Source organism: Centropristis striata, chromosome 2 (genome assembly GCF_030273125.1).
Source record: "Centropristis striata isolate RG_2023a ecotype Rhode Island chromosome 2, C.striata_1.0, whole genome shotgun sequence".
Taxonomy (NCBI): domain Eukaryota; kingdom Metazoa; phylum Chordata; class Actinopteri; order Perciformes; family Serranidae; genus Centropristis; species Centropristis striata.
The window spans coordinates 6015827-6043359 of NC_081518.1; the positions used below are offsets into that span (position 1 = coordinate 6015827).

Consider the following 27533-nt stretch of genomic DNA (forward strand, 5'->3'; position numbering starts at 1 on the left):
TAAGGCCAAATGATATGAGCACAGAGGAATTAAAGACAATGAAAATAATAAGATTGAATAAATAGGAATAAAAGCAGTATACACTGTTGATTGATTTAGAACATGTGACAAATGAGGGGAAAATACAAAACAAGTAATAACATGAACTTTAAGCATAAAGAAAACTATTTTAATACAAATTCTTACACTGAAATATATAGCAACTTGTGTTCTATGTCAGGTGTAACTGCCTCCAGTAGTTCTGTGCAAAAGTAGTTACTTTGAGCCTAACCGTGTACCTTTTCCGAACCTTTAAGAAGTTGTTTTATTGTTTAAACTTAACCAAGTACCTGGATTTCAAAATAGCCGTGTTTCCATTAAAGTCTCATCAAATTTTGAAGCAACATTTTGAAATGTTGCAGTAAAGAAAATGCAAATTATGCTAATAAACAAAGCTGCATGAATGTACTTTCGTCAAAACATGGCAGTGTGATGTATTGCTGTAGGCTAATTTGTCCGTAAACAAAGAAGTAGAAGTAGAGATTGCACGAGAAAGAAAAACAACAACAAAGAAAAGGTTGCTTATCGGACAGCTTTGGCCACCCACGAGAGAAAATGAAGAGAAGTGTTCAGGAATTGAAATCTCTACTTAAAACCCACCTCTTCTCGTTGGCTTTTAACCCCACAAGGAGTGTTGATTTTATGATTTTATTTTTAAACACAAATATTTCATTTTGTGCAGGCAGCACATTTTATTTTATTCCATTTTTAAATTTATTTTATCTTATTGTATTTTACTGTTCTATTGTTTACTTCATCTCTTTGTATTGTGTTATTTATTGTTGTGCAGCACATTGGAAACCTTGTTTACTAAAATTGTGCTATATAAATAAAGTGGATTGGATTGGATTTAATTAGGCAATTTATAATTGTTCTGTCATGTCAGCTCAGAAATATCTGATCAGTCATGTGAGTAAATGTTCGCTACGTCAGAACTTATTCGGAAAAAGCGTTTTTCTACTCACGTTTAACGCATCAACTTTTTTTTTCGAAAAAGAGAAAAAAAACATCTCATGTGATTGTAAAACCTTTTAATGTGCATATTGAAAAATGTATCAAAAGTTGGTGTTTCCATCAAGCATTTCTTATGCAAATCCTCAAAATGTGCAGAGAAATGAGTTGATGGAATTGAACTATTGTTACCAGCCTTGAAAACAGTGGCCATTATTTCCTAGGATATCATTTGAATCGTGTTCCAAACATGTTACGTTGACCATTTACACTCCATCCCTATGTTGGATTATGCACGTTATAATTCAGTACAGCCTTTGTTCCTTTGTTCTACCTCTCAGATTTCTGTCTGACGCCGCTCTTGTGATAGCACCTCTGACATCTTGTGTGATTTCTGTGCATCTGTGTAAAGCAGATACTCTTAACGTATAGCCTTGCTGGTTCGTGTAGAACTCCGATGCATACACAACACATTCATTCCTGGAAAATTATGTTCTCTATCAGACATAAGACACAAACAGCTTTTTCTGTTCAGAGCCTCTCATTGCATCAGCTCTCTGCCTCACCCTCACTCTTTCCTCACACTATCTTTGTGATGAATATTTATTAGGCTGTCACAGTGTCTTCTCCGAGCTCAAAACAGCACATTCATCAACACAACTCGAGCCATGCTCTAATCCCCCAGGGGTTTTCAGTGACGTTGTGTAATTTCTTCAAAGATTTGCTCAGTGTGTGGGATGTTGTTTTTACTTCAGACTATAAAAGAGAGGTTCATGAGCACTCACAGATTCCAGGTAATTTTAAAGCCATTATATCGCAATCAACTCCATTATTGTGATAAGCATTAAAGCAACCCAGCTGAGCAAGTGCACAGCAGCCTGGAGGGAATAATGTGCTGTATTGTTGTGGCACATTTATAGGCCTCAGATATGCATAAGTAAAAGTTTGAGGCACATAATAAAGAGATGGGCCGACAAATATGAGAGCATATTGTTTAATATATCATGTTTAGGATGCTTTCAATGCTCAATTTGGTGTTACTCATATTCTTGATCATTGTTGTTTTCAGACCAGATGAAAACATTTAAAGTGCCCAAACAATTTTGTTTTCATTCCAAATGTGTCATGACATCTTTTGCATTTGTCTAAACTCTGACAAAAACAGCAACATTTCATACCAACCTTTTAGAAGGTTATCCATCAATAATTTGCACAATGTCAGAGCACGACAAAACATATGGAATATGACCTGTTGTATTCTTTGGAGGCCTGATTTCAAGAAATTGCATGTGTGTTTAACCCTCTATGGTACAGTGTTGCCCTCAGGCAACATACCCATTTTTGGCCTGTCAAATTTCTACAATGCATGTTTTTGAGTGATGTGACTCAAAAAAAAAAAAAAGAGGGAAGAGTATAGGGAACCAATGGCAATGCTTTAATTGAATGTCACATGACCTCCAGGAGGCCATATTGGAACCCTTTTTTGCAGAGTTTTCCAAAGGAAACAGCTTTGCCATTTTTGCGCCACAAAAAAAAAAAAAAAAAATCACTCAAAATGTCAAATGTATTTTCCTGGCCCTTTTCCATCTGGAAAAAATATATTCCTACTGATAGGTGAGTAAACCTTCATTTTAGATTTTATACACATATATTCATTTCAATGGGTCGTTGAAGCTGAAGTGATGACAAAACGAAGGCGATATATATTTTCAGATTTATTTAACTTCAGCCTACAGGCAACCGATTGACCATGTTCTTGTTCATGGTATGAGCATGAGTTAGGCCAGACAAAGGGTACAACAAGTATTTCATGTATATTTTTTGCAACATGCATTTAGCCTACAGTGAACAATGAACATATATTTCTCCAGCTTCATGTCCTGAGCATTGTGTTTTCTATTTTTCTATGTAGTGTTTAGTGACCGCTCAGTAGTGTTTTTAATTTTGATTGACTCGAGACACAATTTGACAACATCAAATCAGTTTTGAGCACAGATTGAACTGTTTTGAGGTGAAAGTTTGGTTTTGCAAGAAGAGTTTGAGGTTTTGTGAAAGTAGCTTGAAAATTGGGTTTTGTGTTCACAGTTTAGAGAAAAGGAGAGCAGCTTTCAAAAAATGTGTCTTAGCAATCGAGAAAAACTGTAAGCATCATAAGGTAAAACAGTCCAAATAACTCAAGATTAACTCACATCCATTCTCTTTGTTCTGGCTGGTGTTTGGAGGGAAATCAGAGGGAATGGCAGGCCTGGAGGGCTGGGCTTTATAAACTTGGGGGAGTGGCCATCTCCTGAGTGACAGGGTGATGCTATGGGCTGTTTGGGGACTGAACACACCATGTTAGATTCCTGAATGCAATATTATGGGTGCAGTACAAATGTGTTATTTTCGCATATTCTAAAATGGGTTATTTAAGTATTTCTGCATACTGGGTTGCCTAAACATTTGGATAAAATTGTATAAATTGGAAATCACAAGAAGCTGAGACTCTTATGAATTTTTATGAATGAGTCCAATTTAATTGAAGTGTGATGATGCTAGTCCCCACATAGTATTTTTTCAAACTTGACTTGACTGTATAAAATGAGCTGGTGTGACCTCTAGGATAATCACAGCCTCATGAAACTTTACAACCACAAACTAGAGACCCAGAGCATTCAGAAGATATATGGCTTTCCTAGGTATATTGACAACTAATGGGTTCCTCAGCAGTTTCCAGAACTGAAGTGCTCACCATCTAATCACCACACTGCAAAAAAGGTTTGTCTAAAAACAAGATAAAAACACTGAATCTGAGGGAAATGATCTTGCTGCATGGACAGATAATTTCACTTGACAAGATTTCTTAAATTAAGATTATTAAATCTAGGAATAAGCATGTTGTAAAATGTTACAATAACATGTTAAAAAAAGAAATGAACTCTTAAAACAGGATAAATTAAAGCTGCAAGCAGCAATGAACTGGCCCGAGAAAAGCGCACTGCAAATTATTTGTTTCTTACCAAGATAAAAAACTTTAGATTTAGATGCAATAAATACAATTCTTGCAGAAATCTCCAAATGTAAAAAGCTTTTAAATACCAAATCAATAATTGGAACATAGCAAACTTACCGCTGAGCACATCTCACAGGTGGATCTGGTGATATATTTAGTACCCATAAAATTGCATGTGGCTCTATCACCTATATAAGCATAATGAATAAATAAATAAAACATTACAAAAAAATACTTTATTTCCAATCTGCACAACAATAGAAGACTGATTTCTTTTCTTCTATTGTTGAATAATGTAAATTTGCTGAATGATCATTTTGGTTCAGTGAAATTAAACCCTTTCAGTGAAGTGTGAGGTGCCTTGTAGTGCTGACAATCGACTTATTGAAAGTATTTACCCGCCTACCTGTGTTTTTGAAGTCTGTCATGTTTTACAAAGTGATGTCAAAGTGTGCATAAAGTATGTGGCGTATGAGATGAAATATGTCTGAAAACTAGCCGAAAAGGAATTTGCACTAATGTTCACTGCTCCACTGCAGAGCTGCGCTTTACAATGCTAATTTCTTAAAGTATTAATAAAATATCTGAAAATAAGTTTAAATATGGGTCACCAGAATGGTTTGTGGTTGAGGAAAGTGTGGGATCTATAATGAACCAACAAATCTATGATATGTGACCTGCAATGAATGAAAAATCATGCAAATGTAGGGATATTTTTAACTATTGAGCGAAAACTGTCAGATGAGAGATTGTTCTCTGATGAAAAGAAAATCACTGTTTAAAAGCTCAGGGAGCTGGTTCAACATCACAGCTGCAGAAAGAGCATTCTCAGTGAGGGTGTGATAAGAGGATTAGGGAGTACAGACAGGTCAGTGCTGTCAGTCAAGCTGCAGTTTCAGTGGGGTGGTGAAGGGGCATAATGGATATTAATGTGCACTCTCTCAGAACATTTGTTTATTCAGAATTGCTAAATTAAACATGCCACTGACCCTTCTATATAAGAACAACAGGAGTGTTTAAAAAAAACAAAACAAAAAAAAACCCTACCACTGACAGCAGATCAACTATCCTCATAATGGTCACAGCTTATAACCCATCATTGACGTTGTAAAACAGTCATACTTTGGTTAGGTTTATGGCAACAAAACTACTTGGTTAAGGATAGGGTAGAAGGGGGAAAGCATATGGTAAGGCAAAGCATGTACTGTAGCTATGCATGGGGCATGAGCACCAGCCTGAGATGCAGCTCAGGTTGTTTTGGTCAAAATATCTAATAAAAAATGACTTAATGAATCATTTATTTATTTATTGAAACCTATTATGGTGTATAAAGGGTCATAACATTAGTGGTGGCTTTCTGAAGTCTATTTCCATAAACTGTTGTAGCATATTTTAGGCTGATACCATTTGTTACACACATTTGGTGCTAAATAATGTTATTTATTAATATTATTCATACCAAGAATGGATAAAAATGGTCAGAAGAACCCTCCAGAATATCCAATCTATCAGGAACAACATAGAAGAATGATTTTGGTTCAAAAAACTTAAGCACTTTGTTCTTCAAACTGCTGAGAAACCCTCTTATTGTCAATATACATAGGGAAGCTGCACATCCTCTAGGTCTCTAGTTTGTGGTTGTAAAGTTTCATGAGGCTGTGATTATCCTAGAAGTCACAGCAGCTCATTTTATACAGTGAGGGCAAAATCTGCTCTGTATGGTGGTGTTTTGATTTCAAGTAATTGCACGACGTCGACTACCAGAGCTCTATGGGGTTGTCCTTTGGGCGAGGTCTCTTTGTGTGATAAAACTGCACATTTTAGAGTTGCCTTTTAACAAAATACCTATAATAATCATGCTGTTTAATCAGCATTATGAAAGGACATACCTGTCAGGTGGATAGAATATGTATGATCTTGGCTGAGTGCTCATTGGTGCAGATTTAATCAAATTTCTACACAAAAATTCAAAGACAAAAGCCTTTTGTGTGCATAGATGATGTCTTAGATATTTTATTTAAACTCATAAAAAATAGATGCGAAAACAAAACTGTTTGTATTTGTGTTCAGTGTGTAATGATATCAACATTGATATTATTTTAGATGAGAGTATCTACTATTTTTCTGAAAAAAACTATTAAACCATCATTATATTTAAATGTATATTTAAATTGTAATATAATTGAATTGATATTCAAATAAATGAATAATAAGAGGATTGTCTTTCTTGCAATAACGACGACTGGTGGTTTAGAGGCAGGAGATCAGATCAGAAAGTCTTTTATTTTGAATCTGTGTTGAAGAAAACCACATATACTGTAGATGCATCGTGAGTAACTCCAACACTACCAACATCAGTGGTTAATGGTTTTCATATTAATATTGCTCAGGGAGTCCCTCCGGCCTGTATTTGTTGGGATCTCCTCCGTTGCGTCCATGCCTGTTTGCCTCCTGATCAGCAGCAGTGTCCTCGGCGCCACGACCTGACACAGACCCCTGCCACAGCTCTCTGCCATCACTGAAAGAGAAAATAGACAATGAATATCAGCAGAAGACAAAACAAATACTTTTCATAGCCAACTCACAAACTGCTATAGAAGGACCAAGATCAGCAACACTAAAACCCAATATAAGAGCGGCATAATATATAAATACAGGATAATTAAAACATTTACACAATATCAGACTTTTTGAACTCATCAAGTCTAAACAGGTTATGTTGTTTTGTCAAAATTAGGATGTAGGAAGAGTCACTACATGTTTTTATATTTCTGGAGTGTTGCAGACTGCTTAATCACATTATATTAATTTAACCAATTGTTACATAGATCTGGTTGTCATCTGCAAAGAAACATATAATGTCTTTGAATTCTATGACCTCATGGTAGTATTTACGTTGAAAATAAAAGGCCAAAAATATCCCTGAATATCAGCAGGAGATCAATGTTATAGTTCTACTTGTAATATTTGCATCACATCTGTTATAAACTGCATGAGGCAGGACTGCACCACAGATTTCACATCAGTCCACAGATTGAGTTATAGTATACTGCCCTACAAAGTATAACTGCAGTAACTAGCAAGGGTAAAACTGAGAAACACTGCTTTAAAGTTTTTTAACATTTCTTACTGGCCAGCCAAATTAGTTACATGGAGATAAGTGATATGATAGTTATTTCTACGTGTATTGATATGAAACAGTAAGTGCACTAACAACAATGTTGTCTTCTTTCAGCTTTTATATTTTGTTTTCAGTGAATAAACACTTTCAAATCGAAGTGTTTAACAACTCGTTTCAAAGATTTGTGTATTTTAGACGTAATATTATAAAGAAATGTTATATTTTAGTCTTAATATAATTGTATCTAACTTTTTTACTTAATCTCTATCTAGATAATAATTTCCCTTTCAAATAAACTTATAATTTCTATTATTTTTCATGTTTAAATTAGTATATATTTCCAAAGCGGACCGTGGTAAGTGCAATTACTGCTTGGTTTTGAGTTGGATTTTGTGGTTTTTATATAATTATTTCTCTGAAATAAAGCAAAATTGAAACCTGAAACTTTGTCACAAGATAAAACAGACATCAAGGAGTTCTTTTTTAGTTATAACTCAATTTCGACCAAATTGTAGTTACTGCAGTTAGGCTTTGTAGGGCAGTATAGTGAACTAAGATGTTGTAGGAATAGTCACTAAATGTTTCTATATTTATCGAGGCTTGAGACAGAGCCTTATTAAAGAAGATCTGCAGTTTGCTTAATCAGGTGATATTATTTAAAACCAATTGATACATAGATCTGATTGTCATCTGCATAGAAACAACAAAATATATAAGAATTATGTGACCTGGCGGTAGTATATCATGAATAAAAGGGCAAAAAATGATCCCTGAGGTACTCCATAGTTTAACAATGGTAAACAGAAAGATAAGAATGAAAGAAGGAAACAAAGCTCTACAGCTGCAGCTTTGTTAACAAGCCACCAATCTAAAAATAACTAACATTCTACTTTGCTCCTCACCTGATAACCTCAGCGGCCCAGCGACCGCCTGCTCCTCTCTGGGCAGCATCATAGTTTCCTCTGGCATGAAAGTATTTGTCAGAGTTTTTCCAGTTGGCGTCCCTCATATCATTGTATGCTCGCAACATATCACGACTTCCTGATCAGGACAAAAGACAGGGTGTAGTAAAATGAATGAGAGAATTCAGAAATGAACATGTCATTGTCATTTAAAACACACAATCCTGGATATATCATCCCTCACACCAGATCCAAAGAAGGAGAAGCAGCTTTTAGTGTTTATGCCCCGCGAAAGTGGAACGCCCTGCCTGACACAGTTAAACATGCCACATCAGTAGCCATTTTTAAAAACAGATTAAAAACCTATCTTTTTACAACAGCATTCGGTTGAACTGTGTGCGTGCGTGTGTGCATGTGTGGTGGTGGGAATGGATGCACATGTGTGAGTAAGTAAGTGTATATGTGGTGAATATGGCATAGCTTGTCTACCTGCACTCTTCAATTACTTTGTAATTGATTTTTTTTTAATTGTTTGTTTGTTTTATTTTGTTTTCTTTTGTTTTTTAACTGTAATTATGTATATCCATTGTGAAGCACATTGAGTCTGCCTTGTGCATTAAATGCGCTCTATAAATAAAGTTGAATTGAATTGAATTGAATATATGGCTTGTGGAGATGGTAAAAAGGTTTCATACCTTGGAATGCTTCACGAGGAAAGTTGTACCACTGGGCATTGGTTTCCACTATCAGAAACAGAACAATTCCTGCCAGAAACAACTTCATGGTGACAGATGTCTGAAAGAAAAAGGGGGGAAAACAACAGCAATTAAATATAGTTCATTATTAAAAATGCAGAATTAAAAACACAAAGTTCTTAATCTTACATTGCAGCTCCTGCAGAGTGAGTCTTGATAGATCGCAGAGTACCTTACCAGTGAGGTCTCTACTGACCTGACTCTACTTATATTCTGTTCTGAAGCAAGCATGGTTAAAGGATTTCTCAACATTGGAAGTTCCCGGCCATGAAACAGACAGTCAGCTTTTCCCATTATTTACCTAGACCATGTACCCCCCAATTGCATCAGAATTTCCAAGAGGACAAAATATAAAACAAACAAGAACTCTTATTCTCCTTTACAATAATTCCCTGTCCCCAGACCCCCTAGAGGGTTCAAGTCGCCCCACCAAACAAACCCTACAAAGTCTAACTGCAGTAACCATGCAAAAGGTGAAACTGAGAAAATCTGCTTCAAAGTTTTTTAACAGGTTTTTCTACATATACTGATGATGTAATTTTCATGCTCAAAAATCAAGATGATTTATTTGACCTTTGACCCCAAAAATGTAGTTACTTCACTCTGGTTTCATGTAAAAGGTTCTAATAGTAATGCAAAAACAGAGTGCAGGAACTACAATATTGTTGTCTTCTTTCAGATTTTATATTTTGTTTTCAGTGAATAAACATTTTTAAATTGATTTTGCTATCAGTGTTTCACAACTCTATTCAAAGATTTGCGTATTTTAGACTTAATATTATAAAGAATTGTTATATTTAAGTCTTAATATAATTTTATCTCACTTTTTTTACTCAATCACTATCTAGATAATAATTTCCCTTTCAAATAAACTTTCAACTAAACTGTTTTAATTAGTATATATATCGAAAGCAGACCATGGTTAGTGCAATTACTGCTGGGTTTTGAGTTGGATTTTGTGGTTTTTATATAATTATTTCTCTGAAATAAAACAAAATTGAAATCTAAAACTTTGTCACAAGATAAAACAAACATCAAGGAGTTAATTTTTAATTAACTCAATTTTAATCAAAACTGTAGTTACTGCAGTTAGACTTTGTGGGGCAGAGGTGTTTGCTCACGTAGCTCTCAAAGTGCATAAGATTGATGCATTTAACTTAAACATTTTAAATGTTTTCCTCCTGCAGGGGCATGCCCCCAGTCCCCCTAGAGGGCTCGAGTCGCCCCACCATAGTCTCATAAAATCCTTTGGGAAACACCGGACAGCTATAGATCAGAAATGTCAGTCAAACATTTTGAGGAAATTCTCTCGTTGCGCAACTGCAGCTGCAAACAAAGGCAGAGAACAAAGCAACTTTAATGTAAACCAAGTGGAAGAATGAAAAATCTGTTTGCTGTAACTTTTTTTATCTTGATAAATGAAATTATTATTATTGAAATTATTTATTACTATGATTTTCATTTTTTTAATTGTTCCTACAGTAATTGCTTTTTGATTGCTTATGGTTATTAGTTCAGAGCACTTGTGATTCAAAATTGCTACTAAAATATAATGATTGTTGTTGCCACTGCTGCAGTTTTTGATGCTGTTGCATGATTTCTATTAGATAACTCTTCTGCAATATCTCTGGAGTACTAAAATCTAAACAGATTTTACATTTTAACACATCATGTAGTCCAGTCAACCATCCATCCCAGTTATGCCTTTCTTTTTTTAATCATATAAACAAGTTGGCTTTTTTTTTGGCATCATTCTTTACCTCCCTCTCAAAACACAAGGTTGGTTCATTTGTCACTTTTCATTCGCCTTGTGGAAGAGCTTTATTGTCCTGTCTCATTATCATTGCTGTTTCAAACCTTTGTAATTAAAATTATCACAGTAAAACAGGATATGTTGCTCCAGCACAGGCAAAAATATCATGATAAGGAGTTTATTTTGGCTGTGTGATCATTTGTGCACCTCCACAGCAGTAGGTGGCAGTAGTAAGCTGGTGCTGATTGATCTGAATGTCACAGGTTCTGCTGCTGCCAAAAGGAGAAAAACTACAGAATATATTTAAAACCAAAATTAATCAGCATTAACACCTTTGAAACTTTAGAAACTACAAACATTTTGATGCAATGTTCTTCAGATGATAATAAAGTAATATTAGCACGAAAGGAGATAATACTTTTTTGTTTTTTACAAAGGACAGAATCAGACATAAGACCTTAAATTCAACACTTTTAACCATCATAATTTACTGAACACGTGGCAGCATGGAGGTATTTTATTGGTTTGTGAATTCATAGATATACAATCATATTTGTTGAGTGCTCTCAACAAGGCTTAATGCTAACAATTTATTGTTATTTATAGAATTTTTGCTTCATATCATGAGCTCTATATGCTCTATAGCTCTATGAGAGAGAGAGAGAGAGAAAGAGAGAGAGAGAGAGAGTCTATGCATGTCCTCTACATGTAGAGTAAAAACTGTGGGAGTATGATGATAATGTATGGAGGAAAGTGGATAAATCTCGAAGGCTTGGAGCTAAAGTGGGTGATGACATCATTGCACAAGTGCGTGTGTATGTATGTGTGTGTGCATTTGCCCCTATGATAAGCCTAACTTAACTGTTGTTTGAACCTTGAACGTGTGTGTGTGTGTGTGTGTGTGTGTCCTGGAAGAGTTCATACATAACTATAATCATACACAGACACACAGACAGACACACACATGTTCAAGGTCCAAGGTTTCTTTAATGGTACCTGAAGGTAAATTCCTTTTTCAGACAGGGACTCAGCAATCCCAATATAAAAAACATTGCAACCAAAAAAAGGGAACACATACCCCTCATACGATAAAACAATACAATCATCACACAAATACATGTATCAAACATATAGATGAAAATAAATAGAAACATGCTTTAACACTTTCATGGATCCAAGGGAAGTGGACAACATTGTTAATCTTGTAGCCTGACTATGCAGCATTGCAATTGCTGTGGGTCTGTGTGTCGTTTGTCTGTGTGGCTTCAGTTAGTTCATGAACAAATCATTGATCTTACATAATCATAATCATTGATCATACACGCAAGTGTGTCTGTCTGAGTGTCATGTCTGTGTCATGTCAGGAGTCCTGCAGCATACAGGGCTGACAGCTGCGTTTAGGCGGGAAAACTGTGAAAGCAGCACTGGACATGGTGCTGAACAACACCCGATATCTCAAAAAGAGATATTTTTCCACTGTGAACATCACAAGAGATAGATGCAGACACTGATGTATGATATGTGTCAGTAGGATTAAAAATAAAAGGGTGAGAGCAGTTTAGAAATCACCCTCATCTGGATTTCTGAGGAAGAGTGAGAGACGTCAAATAACATGGATGACAGGATTTTGCTCCGGTGTCTGCAGTCATGGGCAATTCATTCAAAAACTGTGAGTCATATCTGTATGAAAGTCACATTGGATGAAAGAGGGCGGAAATCCCTACGTTTTGGTGTATAAATTGTACATATAGACTAAAAGCTGTGGGAGTAGGACAACATTGTTCCGAATATTTAAGAAAAATCTTGTTTTGACAGCCTGAAAGTACAGTAGGCGATGACATCGTCACTTAATCCCCAGAAGGCCACTCTGAAGATTCCGTGAAGATTACACGCAATACACACACATGGCAAAATCGCCCTCCCCATTAGTTTGGAAATATGAAAATGCGAAAACTATACGTGCGATCGCTCTGAAACTTCACAGGACTCGAGTTAAATTCAGGGAGTACACATTGTGCGAAAACGCGCACGCCGATCACTAATAAAAGTCATTCCACACGATTCCAGATTAGGGCGCAACTTTTGACGTTTTTACTTTTTGCGATTTCTCAAAGCTGCGAGACTAGTTACGCGCCAAAGTTTTTACGTAAGAAAAATCTATATAATATAATCTATCTTCGCACGAGGCACTCACCTTCACTGCTATTTCATAGCTGTGAGGGTGAGTGCCTCGCTGCTAAGCCGTGGCACTAATCACAATAAGTAATTTCAATCTTATGGATACAGATCAACAAAATCCAGATCATCTTTTACATTAAATCAGTATTTAGCACTGATTACATTTCATTCGACTTTTGTTATTCAATTGATGGTGAACCCATCCTAATAACTAAGTGATGATAAATACTTTTTTTCATTTTATGTTGTATTTAGTACTTCCTACTTCCCAGTGAATTCCCAGTGCTGCTGAAATCCAAACAAAACCATTGCAAAATATGTAAATACATATACTGAGATAAAGATAAGAGCCTGTTTGCTTAAACTGATCTTACTTCATAAGGGAGACCCAATCGTTGGTCCATAAACAGAAAAGTTCAAACTTCTCTGGAAGCTCACCTTGGTTGGTTGTATTGTGGTTGTGTGGCCTGTTGTCTAACAAGCCTTTGTCACTGCAGCTGAGAACAAAACATAAAAAATGAACTTAGCTCATTCTCCATATTTTATTTTAAGTCCAATATAATAATTCCAATTGTTCAGTTCTTCCCATTATACGTAAGTCGCGAAAAACTGCCCAAAATTTTTGAAATGAATGGGACGGCCGACAAAAAATCAGCAATAATAAAATAATAATAATAATAATAATAATAATAATAAAAATAAGCAAAAAGAACAATAATTGGATATTTTTAAACGTCTACTTCTCTGGTATAATTTCACCTAGAGACTCCATTTAAACTTTAAACAGTAGACACAAGTCTTGTGTATCGGTGTATTAATCCACGTTTCGATAGGTCATATAGTTTTTTTTATCAATCCCTGTTCCATGACCATGATCATTTTTGGAGAAATTCTGAGATTATAATGGGTGTGTATTGCACGGAATGTTCGTGTCACAGTGTGTGACATCAACGCCAGAGTGTAGAGGGAGAGAATAAATTGTCAAAAAATAAATTTGAAAACTGCGCTCCAGGCCGCAAATTCCACTCTACAGAGAAAATGTATACATAGAAACGTAGGAAAATTTGTCTTCTCACTCACAATCCTCTGGTAAAGCTGTCAGAGTTATAGTTTGGGCGTAGGACGCACAGATGCGACACCAACATGCACCAACTGCCTCATTGCCTGCCATATTAAAAACGCAGGAAGATTTCGAAAAAAAAGAGATGTAACAATTTTTTTAAATCGCTCTAACAAAGCTATTTTTTTATTTTTCTTAAAAAAAAACATATGTAGACGTTCAGGAAGAACTCGGGACGCTCAAAGTGAAGTCGGATCAATGATAGGTATTATGGTTTTGCCAAAAATGCTTTCTGTTAGAGGCCAGAAATTTCAGTCTGTCCACCTCTGCTGTCAATGAGCCGGAACAGGTGTCAGTTAATTCTGTTGATTGCTTTGATCTGATTGCCTTTGATCTTTGATGTGATTACAGTTACAGATACACACACACACACACACACACACACACACACACATGCACGTAAGCGCGCACACTCCTCACACATATGAGGGGTATTTTATGCCAGCACACTATACTTAAACACCTAGAATGCGTCGCCTGTGCCAGCATAAAGTCTGATTAATAGGCGTGCTTACAGACACGCGTATTGCGAGTACACCAGATGACATGGGTGACGGGTGAAAAGTGCCACGAGCGAACGTAGTGGACGCCTGTGTGTGTGTGTAACGCGTGTACGTTAACAGTGTGTTACTCTGTGTAACAGTTCAGCTGTTACACAGAGTCTCAGCTTCATATGGTATTGTTTATAAGAAAGCACAACTTACAGATGAACTCCAAGCCCCCACAGAGCTGTCAGGATATTTCTATTATTTTCAGGCCAGTTTTTATTTTCTTGTTAACGAAATCTCTCTCTCTCTCTCTCTCTCTCTCTCTCTCTCTCTCTCTCTCTCTCTCTCTCTTAAATTGATATTTAATGATAGCAAGGGTGAAAGGGATAATTAAAATAATTTCAGCTACTTAAAAATAGTAGGCTAATAGTAAAGTGCAACGCTCACAGCCAGTTCCCAGCTTCGCGCGCGGACACACAGTTCATTACGCACCAGCTGTAATTAGGTAGGTTTACCTGCCTGCAGAAGCCGTAATCGCTGTCACCCCTGAATATTAAGTAGCCATGCGGACCTATCTAATGAATATTCAGTAGCCATGTGGACAGCAGTCCGTTCACAATATGATTCCATCGGACCTTATATCTACACTGTTTAACCCAATTCGGCACTTATGCACAGTCCCATTATGTTTTACAGACATTCATAGTTAACTAATGAGGTAAAACATTTTGTTTAAGCTGCATTTTGCTGACTTTCACTCCTAAAACAGGCTAATTAAGCCTCCGGTTTTGGCCGGAAAAACGTTAAGTTTATCTGGTATGTACGAGATAGTCTTTCTCTTCATCTATAAGTTATGCTTTCTTATAAACAATACCATATGAAGCTGAGACTCTTTGTAACAGCTGAACTGTTATAGGCTTACACGCGTTACACACACACACAGGCGTCCACTACGTTCGCTAGTGGCACTTTTCACCCGTCACCCATGTTATCTGGTGTACTCGCAATACGCGTGTCTGTACGCCTATGTAGAATTGTACTTAACAGTCACGCGGGTCTTCATGTCACGTATTTGAGGCGTAGTTCACCCGTCACGCAGCCGTCACGTAGGCGTATGTGCAACAACGCGTGTACAGCGTCTGCGTGACGCCTACGTGACGCCTGTCTGTCCATTGAAAGTGAATGGAATTTACACGCGCACGTTAGACGTTTGATGTCATCGCATAGGCGCTGTACACGCGTTTTAGTATAGTGTGCTGGCATAAAATGCCCCTCATACACACATGCATACACATGCTTCAAACACACACACAGGTAACTTTATGTGATTTTATTTACACACACACAGGTAACTTCATGCGATTTTCGCTACACACACACACACACACACACACACACACACACACACACATTTTGAGGTAAAAGGGCATAGTTATAAATCTCTGAAGAATCTCATCATAGTGTACACACACAGGCAGGAGCCCCCATGGCCCTTTCAGAATTTCCCCAGAGGAAATTTTCTAATTGAAACCTATTATGGTGTATAAAGGGTCATAACATTAGTGGTGGCTTTCTGAAGTCTATTTCCATAAACTGTTGTAGCAATTTTTAGGCTGATACCATTTGTTACACACATTTGGTGCTAAATAATGTTATTTATTAATAATATTCATACCAAGAATGGATAAAAATGGTCAGAAGAACCCTCCAGAATATTCAATCTATCAGGAACAACATAGAAGAATGATTTTGGTTCAAAAAACATTGAGGAGATTTCTGTATTTTCAGCGATTTTTAGCACTTCTGTTCTTCAAATTGCTGAGAAACCCTCTTATTGTCAATATACATAGGGAAGCTGCACAGCCTCTAGGTCTCTAGTTTGTGGTTGTAAAGTTTCATGAGGCTGTGATTATCCTAGAAGTCACAGCAGCTCATTGTATACAGTGAGGTCAAAATCTGCTCTGTATGGTGGTGTTTTGATTTCAAGTAATTGCACGACGTCAACTACCAGAGCTCTATGGGGTTGTCCTTTGGGCGGAGGTCTCTTTGTGTGTTAAAACTGCACATTTTAGAGCTGCCTTTTAACAAAATACCTATAATAATCATGCTGTTTAATCAGCATTATGAAAGGACATACCTGTCAGGTGGATAGAATATATATGATCTTGGCTGAGTCCTCACTGGTGCAGATTTAATCAAATTTCTACACAAAAATTCAAAGACAAAAGCCTTTTGTGTGCATAGATGATGTCTTAGATATTTTATTTAAACTCATAAAAAATAGATGCGAAAACAAAACTGTTTGCATTTGTGTTCAGTGTCATGATATCAACATTGATATTATTTTAGATGAGTGTATCTACTATTTTTCTGAAAAAAACTATTAAACCATCATTATATTTAAATGTATATTTAAATTGTAATGATGTGAATGATTATGCTTATATATGTGCATTTCAGGCTCATAATTAAGATTTAATTTCTTAAGTATTCATTGTTCCCTCACATTATTTCTTTATGATTGTATCACACACAACCAAAAAACAATGGCAATAATTAACACCAGTGATTGGGTAAATTCCTCCATGTATTAGATATTCAAATAAATGAATAATAAGAGGATTGTCTTTCTTGCAATTACGACGACTGGTGGTTTAGAGGCAGGAGATCAGATCAGAAAGTCTTTTATTTTGAATCTGTGTTGAGGAAAACCACGTATACTGTAGATGCATCATGAGTAACTCCAACACTACCAACATCAGTGGTTAATGGTTTTCATATTAATATTGCTCAGGGAGTCCCTCCGGCCTGTATTTGTTGGGATCTCCTCCGTTGCGTCCATGCCTGTTTGCCTCCTGATCAGCAGCAGTGTCCTCGGCACCACGACCTGACACAGACCCCTGCCACAGCTCTCTGCCATCACTGAAAGGGAAAATAGACAATGAATATCAGCAGAAGAAAAAACAAATGCTTTTCATAGCCAACTCACAAACTGCCATTGAAGGACCAAGATCAGCAACACTAAAACACAATATAAGATCGGCATAATATATAAATACAGGATAATTAAAACATTTACACGATATCAGACTTTTTGAACTCATCACGTCTAAACAGGTTGTGTTGTTTTGTCAAAATTAGGATGTAGGAAGAGTCACTACATGTTTTTATATTTCTGGAGTGTTGCAGACTGCTTAATCACATAATATCAATTTAACCAATTGTTACATAGATCTGGTTGTCAACTGCAAAGAAACAGATAATAATGTCCTTGAATTATGTGACCTTGTGGTAGTATTTACGTTGAAAATAAAAGGCCAAAAATATCCATTAATATCAGCAGGAGATCAATGTTATAGTTCTACTTGTAATATTTGCATCACATCTATTATAAACTGCATGAGGCAGGACTGCACCACAGATTTCACATCAGTCCAAAGATTGAGGTAAAGTATACTGCCCTACAAAGTATAACTGCAGTAACTAGCAAGAGGTAAAACTGAGAAAAACAGCTTTAAAGTTTTTTTTTAACATTTCTTACTGGCCAGCCAAATTGGTTACATGTAGATAAGTGATATGATAGTTACTTCTACTTTGATATGAAACAGTAAGTGCACTAACAACAATGTTGTCTTCTTTCAGCTTTTATATTTTGTTTTCAGTGAATAAACATTTTCAAATTAATTTTGTTATCAATGTAATTAAAAGTGTTTAACAACTCGTTTCAAAGATTTGTGTATTTTAGATGTAATATTATAAAGAAATGTTATATTTTAGTTTTAATATAATTTTATCTCACTTTTTTAATTAATCACTATCTAGATAATAATTTAATTCATTAATTATTTTTATGTTTAAATTAGTATACATTTCCAAAGCAGACCGTGGTAAGTGCAATAACTGCTTGGTTTTGAGTTGGATTTTGTGGTTTTTATATGATTATTTCTCCGAAAGAAAGCAAAATTGAAACCTAAAACTTTGTCACAAGATAAAACAGACATCAAGGAGTTCATTTTTAGTTATAACTCAATTTCGACCAAAAATGTAATTACTTCAGTTAGGCGTTGTAGGGCAGTATAGTGAACTAAGATGTTGTAGGAATAGTCACTAAATGTTTCTATATTTATCAAGGCTTGAGACAGAGCCTTATTAAAGAAGATCTGCAGTTTGCTTAATCAGGTGATATTATTTAAAACCAATTGATACATAGATCTGATTGTCATCTGCATAGAAACAACAAAATATATAAGAATTATGTGACCTAGCGGTAGTATATCATGAATAAAAGGGCAAAAAATGATCCCTGAGGTACTCCATAGTTTAACAATAGTAAACAGAAAGATAAGAATGAAAGAAGGAAACAAAGCTCTACAGCTGCAGCTTTGTTAACAAGCCACCAATCTAAAAATAACTAACATTCTACTTTGCTCCTCACCTGATAACCTCAGCGGCCCAGCGACCGCCTGCTCCTCTCTGGGCAGCATCATAGTTTCCTCTGGCATGAAAGTATTTGTCAGAGTTTTTCCAGTTGGCGTCCCTCATATCATTGTATGCTCGCAACATATCACGACTTCCTGATCAGGACAACAGACAGGGTGTAGTAAAATGAATGAGAGAATTCAGAAATGAATATGTCATTGTCATTTAAAACACACAATCCTGGATATATCATCCCTCACACCAGATCCAAAGAAGGAGAAGCAGCTTTTAGTGTTTATGCCCCGCGAAAGTGGAACGCCCTGCCTGACACAGTTAAACATGCCACATCAGTAGCCATTTTTAAAATCAGATTAAAAACCTATCTTTTTACAACAGCATTCGGTTGAACTGTGTGCGTGCGTGTGTGCATGTGTGGTTGAGGGAGTGGATGCACATGTGTGAGTAAGTAAGTGTATATGTGGTGAATATGGCATAGCTTGTCTACCTGCACTCTTCAATTAATTTGTAATTGATTTTTTTAAATTGTTTGTTTGTTTTCTTTTGTTTTTTAACTGTAATTATGTATATCCATTGTGAAGCACATTGAGTCTGCCTTGTGCATGAAATGCGCTCTATAAATAAAGTTTAATTGAATTTAATTTAATATATGGCTTGTGGAGACGGTAAAAAGATTTCTTACCTTGGAATGCTTCACGAGGAAAGTTGTACCACTGGGCATTGGTTTCCACTATCAGAAACAGAACAATTCCTGCCAGAAACAACTTCATGGTGACAGATGTCTGAAAGGAAAAGAGGGAAAAAAACAACAGCAATGAAATATAGTTCATTATTAAAAATGCAGAATAAAAACACAAAGTTCTTAATCTTACATTGCAGCTCCTGCAGAGTGAGTCTTGATAGATCGCAGAGTACCTTACCAGTGAGGTCTCTACTGACCTGACTCTACTTATATTCTGTTCTGAAGCAAGCTGGGTTAAAGGATTTCTCAACATTGGAAGTTCCCGGCCATGAAACAGACAGTCAGCTTTTCCCAATATTTACCTAGACAGTGTACCCCCCAACTGCATCAGAATTTCCAAGAGGGTTCAAGTCACCCCACCATAGTCTCATAAAATCTTTTGGGAAACACTGGACAAACTCTACAAAGTCTAACTGCAGTAACAATGCAAAAGGTGAAACTGAGAAAATTTGCTTCAAAGTTTTTTTAACAGGTTTTAACTGGCCAGCCAAATTGGTTACATGTAGATAAGTGATATGACACTTTTTTCTACATATACTGATGATGTAATTTTTATGCTCAGATGCTAAGATGATTTATTTGACCTTTGACCCCAAAAATGTAGTTACTTCACTCTGGTTTCATGTAAAAGGTTCTAATAGTCATGCAAAAACAGAGTGCAGGAACTACAGTGTTGTCTTCTTTCAGATTTAATATTTTGTTTTCAGTGAATAAACATTTTTAAATTGATTTTGCTATCAGTGTTTCACAACTCTATTCAAAGATTTGCGTCTTTTAGACGCAATATTATAAAGAAATGTTATATTTTAGTGTTAATATAATTTTATCTCACTTTTTTTACTTAATCACTATCTAGATAATAATTTCCCTTTCAAATAAACTTGTAATTTAAGCTATTTTTATGTTTTAATTAGTGTATATATCCAAAGCAGACCATGGTAAGTGCAATTACTGCTTGGTTTTGAGTTGGATTTTGTGGTTTTTATATAATTATTTCTTTGAAATAAAACAAAATTGAAATCTTAAACTTTGTCACAAGATAAAACAAACATCAAGGAGTTAATTTTTAATCATAACTTAATTTTAATCAAAACTGTAGTTACTGCAGTTAGACTTTGTGGGGCAGAGGTATTTGCTCACGTAGCTCTCAAAGTGCATAAGGTTGATGCATTTAACTTAAAAATTTTAAATGTTTTACTCCTGTAGGGGCATGCCCCCAGTCCCCCTAGAGGGTTCGAGTCGCCCCACCATAGTCTCATGAAATCCTTTGGGAAACACCGGACAGCTATAGATCAGAAATGTCAGTCAAACATTTTGAGGAAATTCTCTCGTTGCGCAACTGCAGCTGCAAACAAAGGCAGAGAACACAGCAACTTTAATGTAAACCAAAAAGTAGTTTGCTATAACTTTTTTTTATCTTGATAAATTAGTAATTATTTATTACTATGATTTTCATTTGTTTTAATTGTTCCTACAGTAATTGATTTTTGATTGCTTATGGTTATTAGTTCAGAGCACTTGTGATTGAAAATTGTTACTAAAATATAATGATTGTTGTTGCCACTGCTGCAGTTTTTGATGCTGTTGAATGATTTCTATTCAAATTAATCAGCATTAACACCTTTGAAACTTTAGAAACTACAAACATTTTGATGCAATGTTCTTCAGATGATAATAAAGTAATATTAGCACGAAAGGAGATAATACTTTTTTGTTTTTTACAAAGGACAGAATCAGACATAAGACCTTAAATTCAACACTTTTAACCATCATAATTTACTGAACACGTGGCAGCATGGAGGTATTTTAATTGGTTTGTGAATTCATAGATATACAATCATATTTGTTGAGTGCTCTCAACAAGGCTTAATGCAAACAATTTATTGTTATTTATAGAATTTTTGCTTCATATCATGCGCTCTACTTCAAAGGTTCATTTGTGTTTGTTTTAATTATTAACCATTGTCATGCAGACAGTAATTAGAACTAGAAACAAAATTCCAGGGAAATTTTGGAGTGCCACAGGACTACTGCCGGATGATTGTGATTATGATGACATTCTTGATAGAGGATTGTGTGTGTGTTTCCTTGAAGAGTTCATGCACACCTATAACCATACATAGACATACAAGTCGTGTGTGTGTGTGTGTGAGAGAGAGAGAGAGAGAGTCTATGCATGTCCTCTACATGTAGAGTAAAAACTGTGGGAGTATGATGATAATGTATGGAGGAAAGTGGATAAATTTCGAAGGCTTGGAGCTAAAGTGGGTGATGACATCATTGCACGTGTGTGTGTATGTATGTGTGTGTGCATTTTGCCCCTATGATAAGCCTAACTGTTGTTTGAACCTTGAACGTGTGTGTGTGTGTGTGTGTGTGTGTGTGTGTGTGTGTGTGTGTGTCCTGGAAGAGTTCATACACAACTATAATCATACACAGACACACAGACAGACACACACATGTTCAAGGTCCAAGGTTTCTTTAATGGTGCGTGAAGGTAAATTCATTTTTCAGACAGGGACTCGGCAATCCCAATATAAAAAACATTGCAACCAAAAACAGGAACACATACCCCTCATACGATAAAACAATACAACCATCACACAAATACATATATCAAACATATAGATGAAAATAAATAGAAACATGCTTTAGCACTTTCATGGATCCAAGGAAAGTGGACAGCATTGTTAATCTTGTAGCCTGACTATTCAGCATTGCAATTGCTGTGGGTCTGTGTGTCGTTTGTGTGTGTGGCTTCAACACCCGATATCTCAAAAAGAGATATTTTTCCACCATGAACATCACAAGAGATAGACGCAGACACTGATGTATGATATGTGTCAGTAGGATTAAAAATAAAAGGGTGAGAGCAGTTTAGAAATCACCCTCATCTGGATTTCTGAGGAAGAGTGAGAGACGTCAAATAACATGGATGACAGGATTTTGCTCCGGTGTCTGCAGTCATGGGCAATTCATTCAAAAACTGTGAGTCCTATCTGTATGAAAGTCACATTGGATGAAAGAGGGCGGAAATCCCTACGTTTTGGTGTATAAATTGTACATATAGACTAAAAGCTGTGGGAGTAGGACAACATTGTTCCGAATATTTAAGAAAAATCTTGTTTTGACAGCCTGAAAGTACAGTAGGCGATGACATCATCACTTATTCCCCAGTAGGCCCCTCTGAAGATTCCGTGAAGATTCCACGCAATACACACACATGGCAAAATCGCCCTCCCCATTAGTTTGAAAATATGGAAATGCAAAAACTATACGTGCGATCACTCTAAAACTTCACAGGACGAGAGTTAAATTCAGGGAGAACAACTTCCTAAATTGGTTGAGAATTTTACAAGCAACCGTGTGCAAGTGGTGAGGCCCCAAAGTTGGCGCAATGCTTTCCAGATGGGCCAAAAAGTGGCGTGCGCGTTTTTGCACATTGTGCTAAACGCGCACGCCGATCACTAATAAAAGTCATTCCACACGATTCCAGATTAGGGCGCAACTTTTGACGTTTTTACTTTTTGCGATTTCTCAAAGCTGCGAGAGTTACGAGCCAAAGTTTTTACGTAAGAATAATCTATATAATATAATCTATCTTCGCACGAGGCACTCACCTTCACTGCTATCTCATAGCTGTGAGGGTGAGTGCCTCGCTGCTAAGCCGTGGCACTAATCACAATAAGTAATTTCAATCTTTTGGATACAGATCAACAAAATCCAGATCATCTTTTAAATTAAATCAGTATTTAGCACTGATTACATTGCATTCGACTTTTGTTATTTAATTGATGGTGAACCCATTCTAATAACTAAGTGATGATAAATACTTTTTTCATTTTATGTTGTATTTAGTACTTCCTACTTCCCAGCGAATTCCCAGTGCTGTTGAAATCCAAACAAAACCATTGCAAAATATGTAAATACATATACTGAGATAAAGATAAGAGCCTGTTTGCTGAAACTGATCTTACTTCATAAGGGAGACCCAATCGTTGGTCCATAAACAGAAAAGTTCAAACTTCTCTGGAAGCTCACCTTGGTTGGTTGTATTGTGGTTGTGTGAGTGTTGGCCTGTTGTCTAACAAGCCTTTGTCACTGCAGCTGAGAACAAAACATTAAAATGAACTTAGCTCATTCTCCATATTTTATTTTAAGTCCAATATAATAATTCCAATTGTTCAGTTCTTCCCATTATTGAACAATCATAATGCTGCAGTGAAAATATGATTTACCACTGAACACTCATAACGCACCATAAAATCATTCAATTATAATTAGAAGATAATTGTCAATGGTACCGAGGTATTTTGTTGCAACCATCTCATAAAGTAAATATGGATGTTTCTATGTCTGTTATCTATCTATAAAAGCAAGAAGTGTTTGTGTGTTTGTGCATGTGTGTGTGTGTGTGTGTGTGTGTGTCTGTGTCTGTGTCTGTGTGTATTTTTATTTTATTGGGAAAATGTTTATCTCTCAGAGCCTGCTAATAGGAACATGAAGTGAGGAAATGTCGTTCTGACTCTACCTTTTGTCTATTAAAGAGCAGACTCTCCTCCTCCATCTATAGTTAATAAACCTGTTTGTAGATGTGCACTGTGTTTAACTTTTTTTTTTCAGTCAAAAACAAATGTATTCAAATGAATATCCATCTTCTATGTATTTTAGCACACACAAGTGGGGACCAATTTTGTTGTTGGTGAAATAGTGTTGCCTTAAAAAGGATTAAGTCTTGTTCTCCGAAGCATTTATGGACTTTATGAGTCAGATTTCGTCCCTGTCAATCTGTGGTTTTGGTGTTTCATTCAGCAGGAATGTGGAGGCATGACCACAGAGTGGCAGTGCTGTTCCCAACCCAACATTCTGATGCCAAGGTGCATTTGGGGGAATTTTTCTTGTTGTATAACTTCTAGGTTTTACTTTCATTTTTACGAATGAATGTGTTTACAAGTGACACAAATGTAGGACAGAAGTTGGTACTCTGGATAATCCACAAACCTTAGAGTGGTTTGTAGACATATATATATATATATATATATATATATATATATATATATATATATACATATATATACACTACCGGTCAAAAGTTGAAATTCAAGCAGTTCAAGTCAAATGAACAGCTTGAAAGGGTACAAAGGTAAGTGATGAACTGCCAGAGGTAAATAAAAAAAGGTAAGCTTAACCAAAACTGAAAAATAATGTACATTTCAGAATTATACAAAAGGGCCTTTTTCAGGGAACAAAAAATGGGTTAACAACTCAACATTTTGTGTCCTTTTTGGTCATTTTGTGTCTTTTTTAAGTCATGTTGTGTCTTTTGGTGTTTTTTTGTCATTTTGTGTCTTTTTTTGTCATTTTGTGTCTTTTTTTAGTCCTTTAGTCCAACATAAAATGTGATTTTGAATCTTTTTTTTACTTTCAAAACACTATCATGCTCAATAAAGAATTTTAAATGTTGCAAATGTGCATTAATTTCAGAGTACACTGAGACATTAAACTGCATCATTTTCAATTAAATTCTGGAAAAGTTGGTGTGTTCTAAAACTTTTGACCAGTAGTGTATATATATATGGACATATACACATCGGAGTGAACGATGCTGTCCTCTACATGCTTCACCGTGCCCTTGCTCATCTGGAGGAAACTGGTGCTTATGTGACAATGATGTTCTTTGATTTTTCAAGTGCATTCAACACCATCCAACCCAACATACTCAAAAACAAGCTCACAGAGATGGGAGTGGATCTTTCCTTCATCTCCTGGATGACAGATTACCTGACAGGAAGACCACAGTATGTCAGGTTGGGGAACTTTGTTTCTGGGACATTAATGAGCAGCACAGGGGCTCCACAAGGCACTGTCCTGGCTCCATTCCTGTTCACACTGTACACAGCGAACTTCAAATACAACTGAGTCCCGCCACATCCAGAAGTACTCCGACGACACTGCTATTGTGGCGTGTGTCAGGAATGGACAGGAATCTGAATATAGGGATCTGATAAAAGCCTTCAGTGACTGGAGTCACAAGAACTATCTCCTACTGAACACCAAGACTAAGGAAATGATCATAGATTTCAGCAGGTTCAAGCCCCCCTTCAGCCAGTGAATACCTGTGGGGTGGACATGGAGTTTGTGCCAAGTTATAAGTATCTAGGTGTATACCTGGATAGTAAGTTTGACTGGTCCCCAAACACAGATGCTCTCTACAAAAAGGGGATGAGCCACCTCTTTTTCTTAAGGAAGCTCAGATCTCTGGACATCTGCAGTAAGATGCTGCAGATGTTTTATCAGTCTGTGGTGGTAGAGTGTTGTTTTATGCTTTTTTTCCCCACGTTTCAATTATAAGCAATCAAAAAAAAATAGGAATAATAGAAATAAAATAAAAAATAAATTACATAAATTATCAAGTTAAACAATTATCAATATTTTTCATTCTTCCACCTTTTTGTTTACATGAAGGTTGCTGTGGTAGCTGCCTTTGTTGATACCTGCAGCTGCACAATTAGGACATTTCCTCAATATTTTTTACTGGCATTGCTGATGTCCTGCCATCCATCTTAGGGGCGGGAATTTCCAAAATTGAGAAATCCTTTGGACCCAGTTTGTTTCGGAACAGAATATAAGCAGAGTTAGATGAGCAGAGTCTTCACTCCACTCTCTGGGACCTATCAAGACTCACTCTGCGGGAGCTGCAAGGTAAGTTTAAAATACCTGAAAAATAGAACTTTGTGATTTTAATAATGAATATATATATATATATTTAATAGCTGTTGTCTTTCCCTCTTTTCCTTTCAGACATCTGTCACCATGAAGTTGTTTCTGGCAGGAATTGTTCTTTTTCTGATTGTGGGAACCAATGCCCAGTGGTACAACTTTCCTCGTGAAGCCGCCCAAGGTAAGAAACCTTTTTACCGTCTCCACAAGCCATATATCCAGGATTGTGTGATTTAAATGACAATGACATGTTAATTCCTGAATTCTCTCAATATGTTACTACATTCTGCCTTTTGTCCTGATCAGGAAGTCGTGATATGTGGCGAGCATACAGGGATATGAGGGAGGCCAACTGGAAAAACTCTGACAAATACTTTCATGCCAGAGGAAACTATGATGCTGCCAACAGAGGAGCAGGCGGTCGCTGGGCCGCCAAGGTGATCAGGTGAGGAGCAAAGAGTAGAAAGTATTGTCTATTTCATATCGTTGGCTTGTTTTTAATTTGTTCCAAAAATAAATTGGTGTTAATAAAGCCAGATGGCTCTAAGAGCATTTCTTCTACAGCGGTATCTCTCCTTTTTTAATTTTTAATTTAAAACTCAATTATTTTTCTTAATAAAGCAACAGCTGTAACTTATAGCTGTTTTTCTACATTCTTACATCTCGGTTTGTTTTTCCATTAGTGAACTGTGGGGTGCTTCATGGATATTTTTGGCCTTTTATTTTCAACGTAAATACTACCACGAGGTCACATAATTCAAAGACATTATATCTGTTTCTTTGCAGATGACAACCAGATCTGCAGATTGGTTAAATTAATATTACTTGATTAAGCAGTCTGCAACACTCCAGAAATATAGAAACATGTAGTGACTCTTCCTACAACCTATTTTTGACAAAACAACATAACCTGTTTAGACTTGATGAGTTCAGAAAGTCTGATATCGTGTAAAAGTTTTAATTATCCTGTATTTATATATTATGCCCCTCTTATCTTTAGTGTTTCTGATCTTGGTCCTTCAATGGCAGTTTGTGAGTTGGCTATGAAAAGTATTTGTTTTGTCTTCTGCTGATATTCATTGTCTATTTTCTCTTTCAGTAACGGCAGAGAGCTGTGGCAGGGGTCTGTGTCAGGTCGTGGTGCCGAGGACACTGCTGCTGATCAGGAGGCAAACAGGCATGGGCGCAACGGAGGAGATCCCAACGTTTACAGGCCAAGGGGACTTCCTTCTAAATATTAATATGAAAACCATTAACCATTGATATTGGTAGTGTTGGAGAAACATTATACACTTTTTTACTCAAAACAAATTTACAATAAAAGTATATTCTTTT

The 27533-nt window shown here is 36.2% G+C and overlaps 3 protein-coding genes across 4 annotated transcripts; 1 reads left to right on the forward strand and 2 right to left on the reverse strand.

The window, feature by feature from the left end:
* The first annotated feature begins 2586 nt into the window (after nucleotides 1-2586).
* On the forward strand, nucleotides 2587-27526 carry LOC131991649 (serum amyloid A-5 protein-like). 2 transcript variants are annotated; one of them, XM_059357149.1, is made up of 4 exons: nucleotides 2587-2604; nucleotides 26280-26379; nucleotides 26505-26643; nucleotides 27298-27526. In XM_059357149.1, the coding sequence occupies exons 2-4, from the start codon at nucleotides 26292-26294 to the stop codon at nucleotides 27437-27439; spliced, it is 369 nt and encodes a 122-aa protein (XP_059213132.1). In that variant the 5' UTR covers nucleotides 2587-2604; nucleotides 26280-26291; the 3' UTR covers nucleotides 27440-27526. The 2 variants fall into 2 exon arrangements, with proteins under 2 accessions (XP_059213132.1, XP_059213125.1); XM_059357142.1 differs by lacking the exon at nucleotides 2587-2604 and adding an exon at nucleotides 25927-26180.
* Nucleotides 6253-8956, reverse strand: LOC131991680 (serum amyloid A-5 protein-like). Its single transcript, XM_059357184.1, has 4 exons — nucleotides 8890-8956; nucleotides 8701-8800; nucleotides 8006-8144; nucleotides 6253-6500 (listed from the first exon to the last, which is right to left on the reverse strand). The coding sequence occupies exons 2-4, from the start codon at nucleotides 8786-8788 to the stop codon at nucleotides 6359-6361; spliced, it is 369 nt and encodes a 122-aa protein (XP_059213167.1). The 5' UTR covers nucleotides 8789-8800; nucleotides 8890-8956; the 3' UTR covers nucleotides 6253-6358.
* Nucleotides 16637-19668, reverse strand: LOC131991675 (serum amyloid A-5 protein-like). Its single transcript, XM_059357171.1, has 4 exons — nucleotides 19609-19668; nucleotides 19419-19518; nucleotides 18735-18873; nucleotides 16637-17221 (listed from the first exon to the last, which is right to left on the reverse strand). Exons 2-4 carry the CDS (start codon nucleotides 19504-19506, stop codon nucleotides 17080-17082), a joined length of 369 nt encoding a protein of 122 aa, XP_059213154.1. The 5' UTR covers nucleotides 19507-19518; nucleotides 19609-19668; the 3' UTR covers nucleotides 16637-17079.
* Nucleotides 27527-27533: the final 7 nt, after the last annotated feature.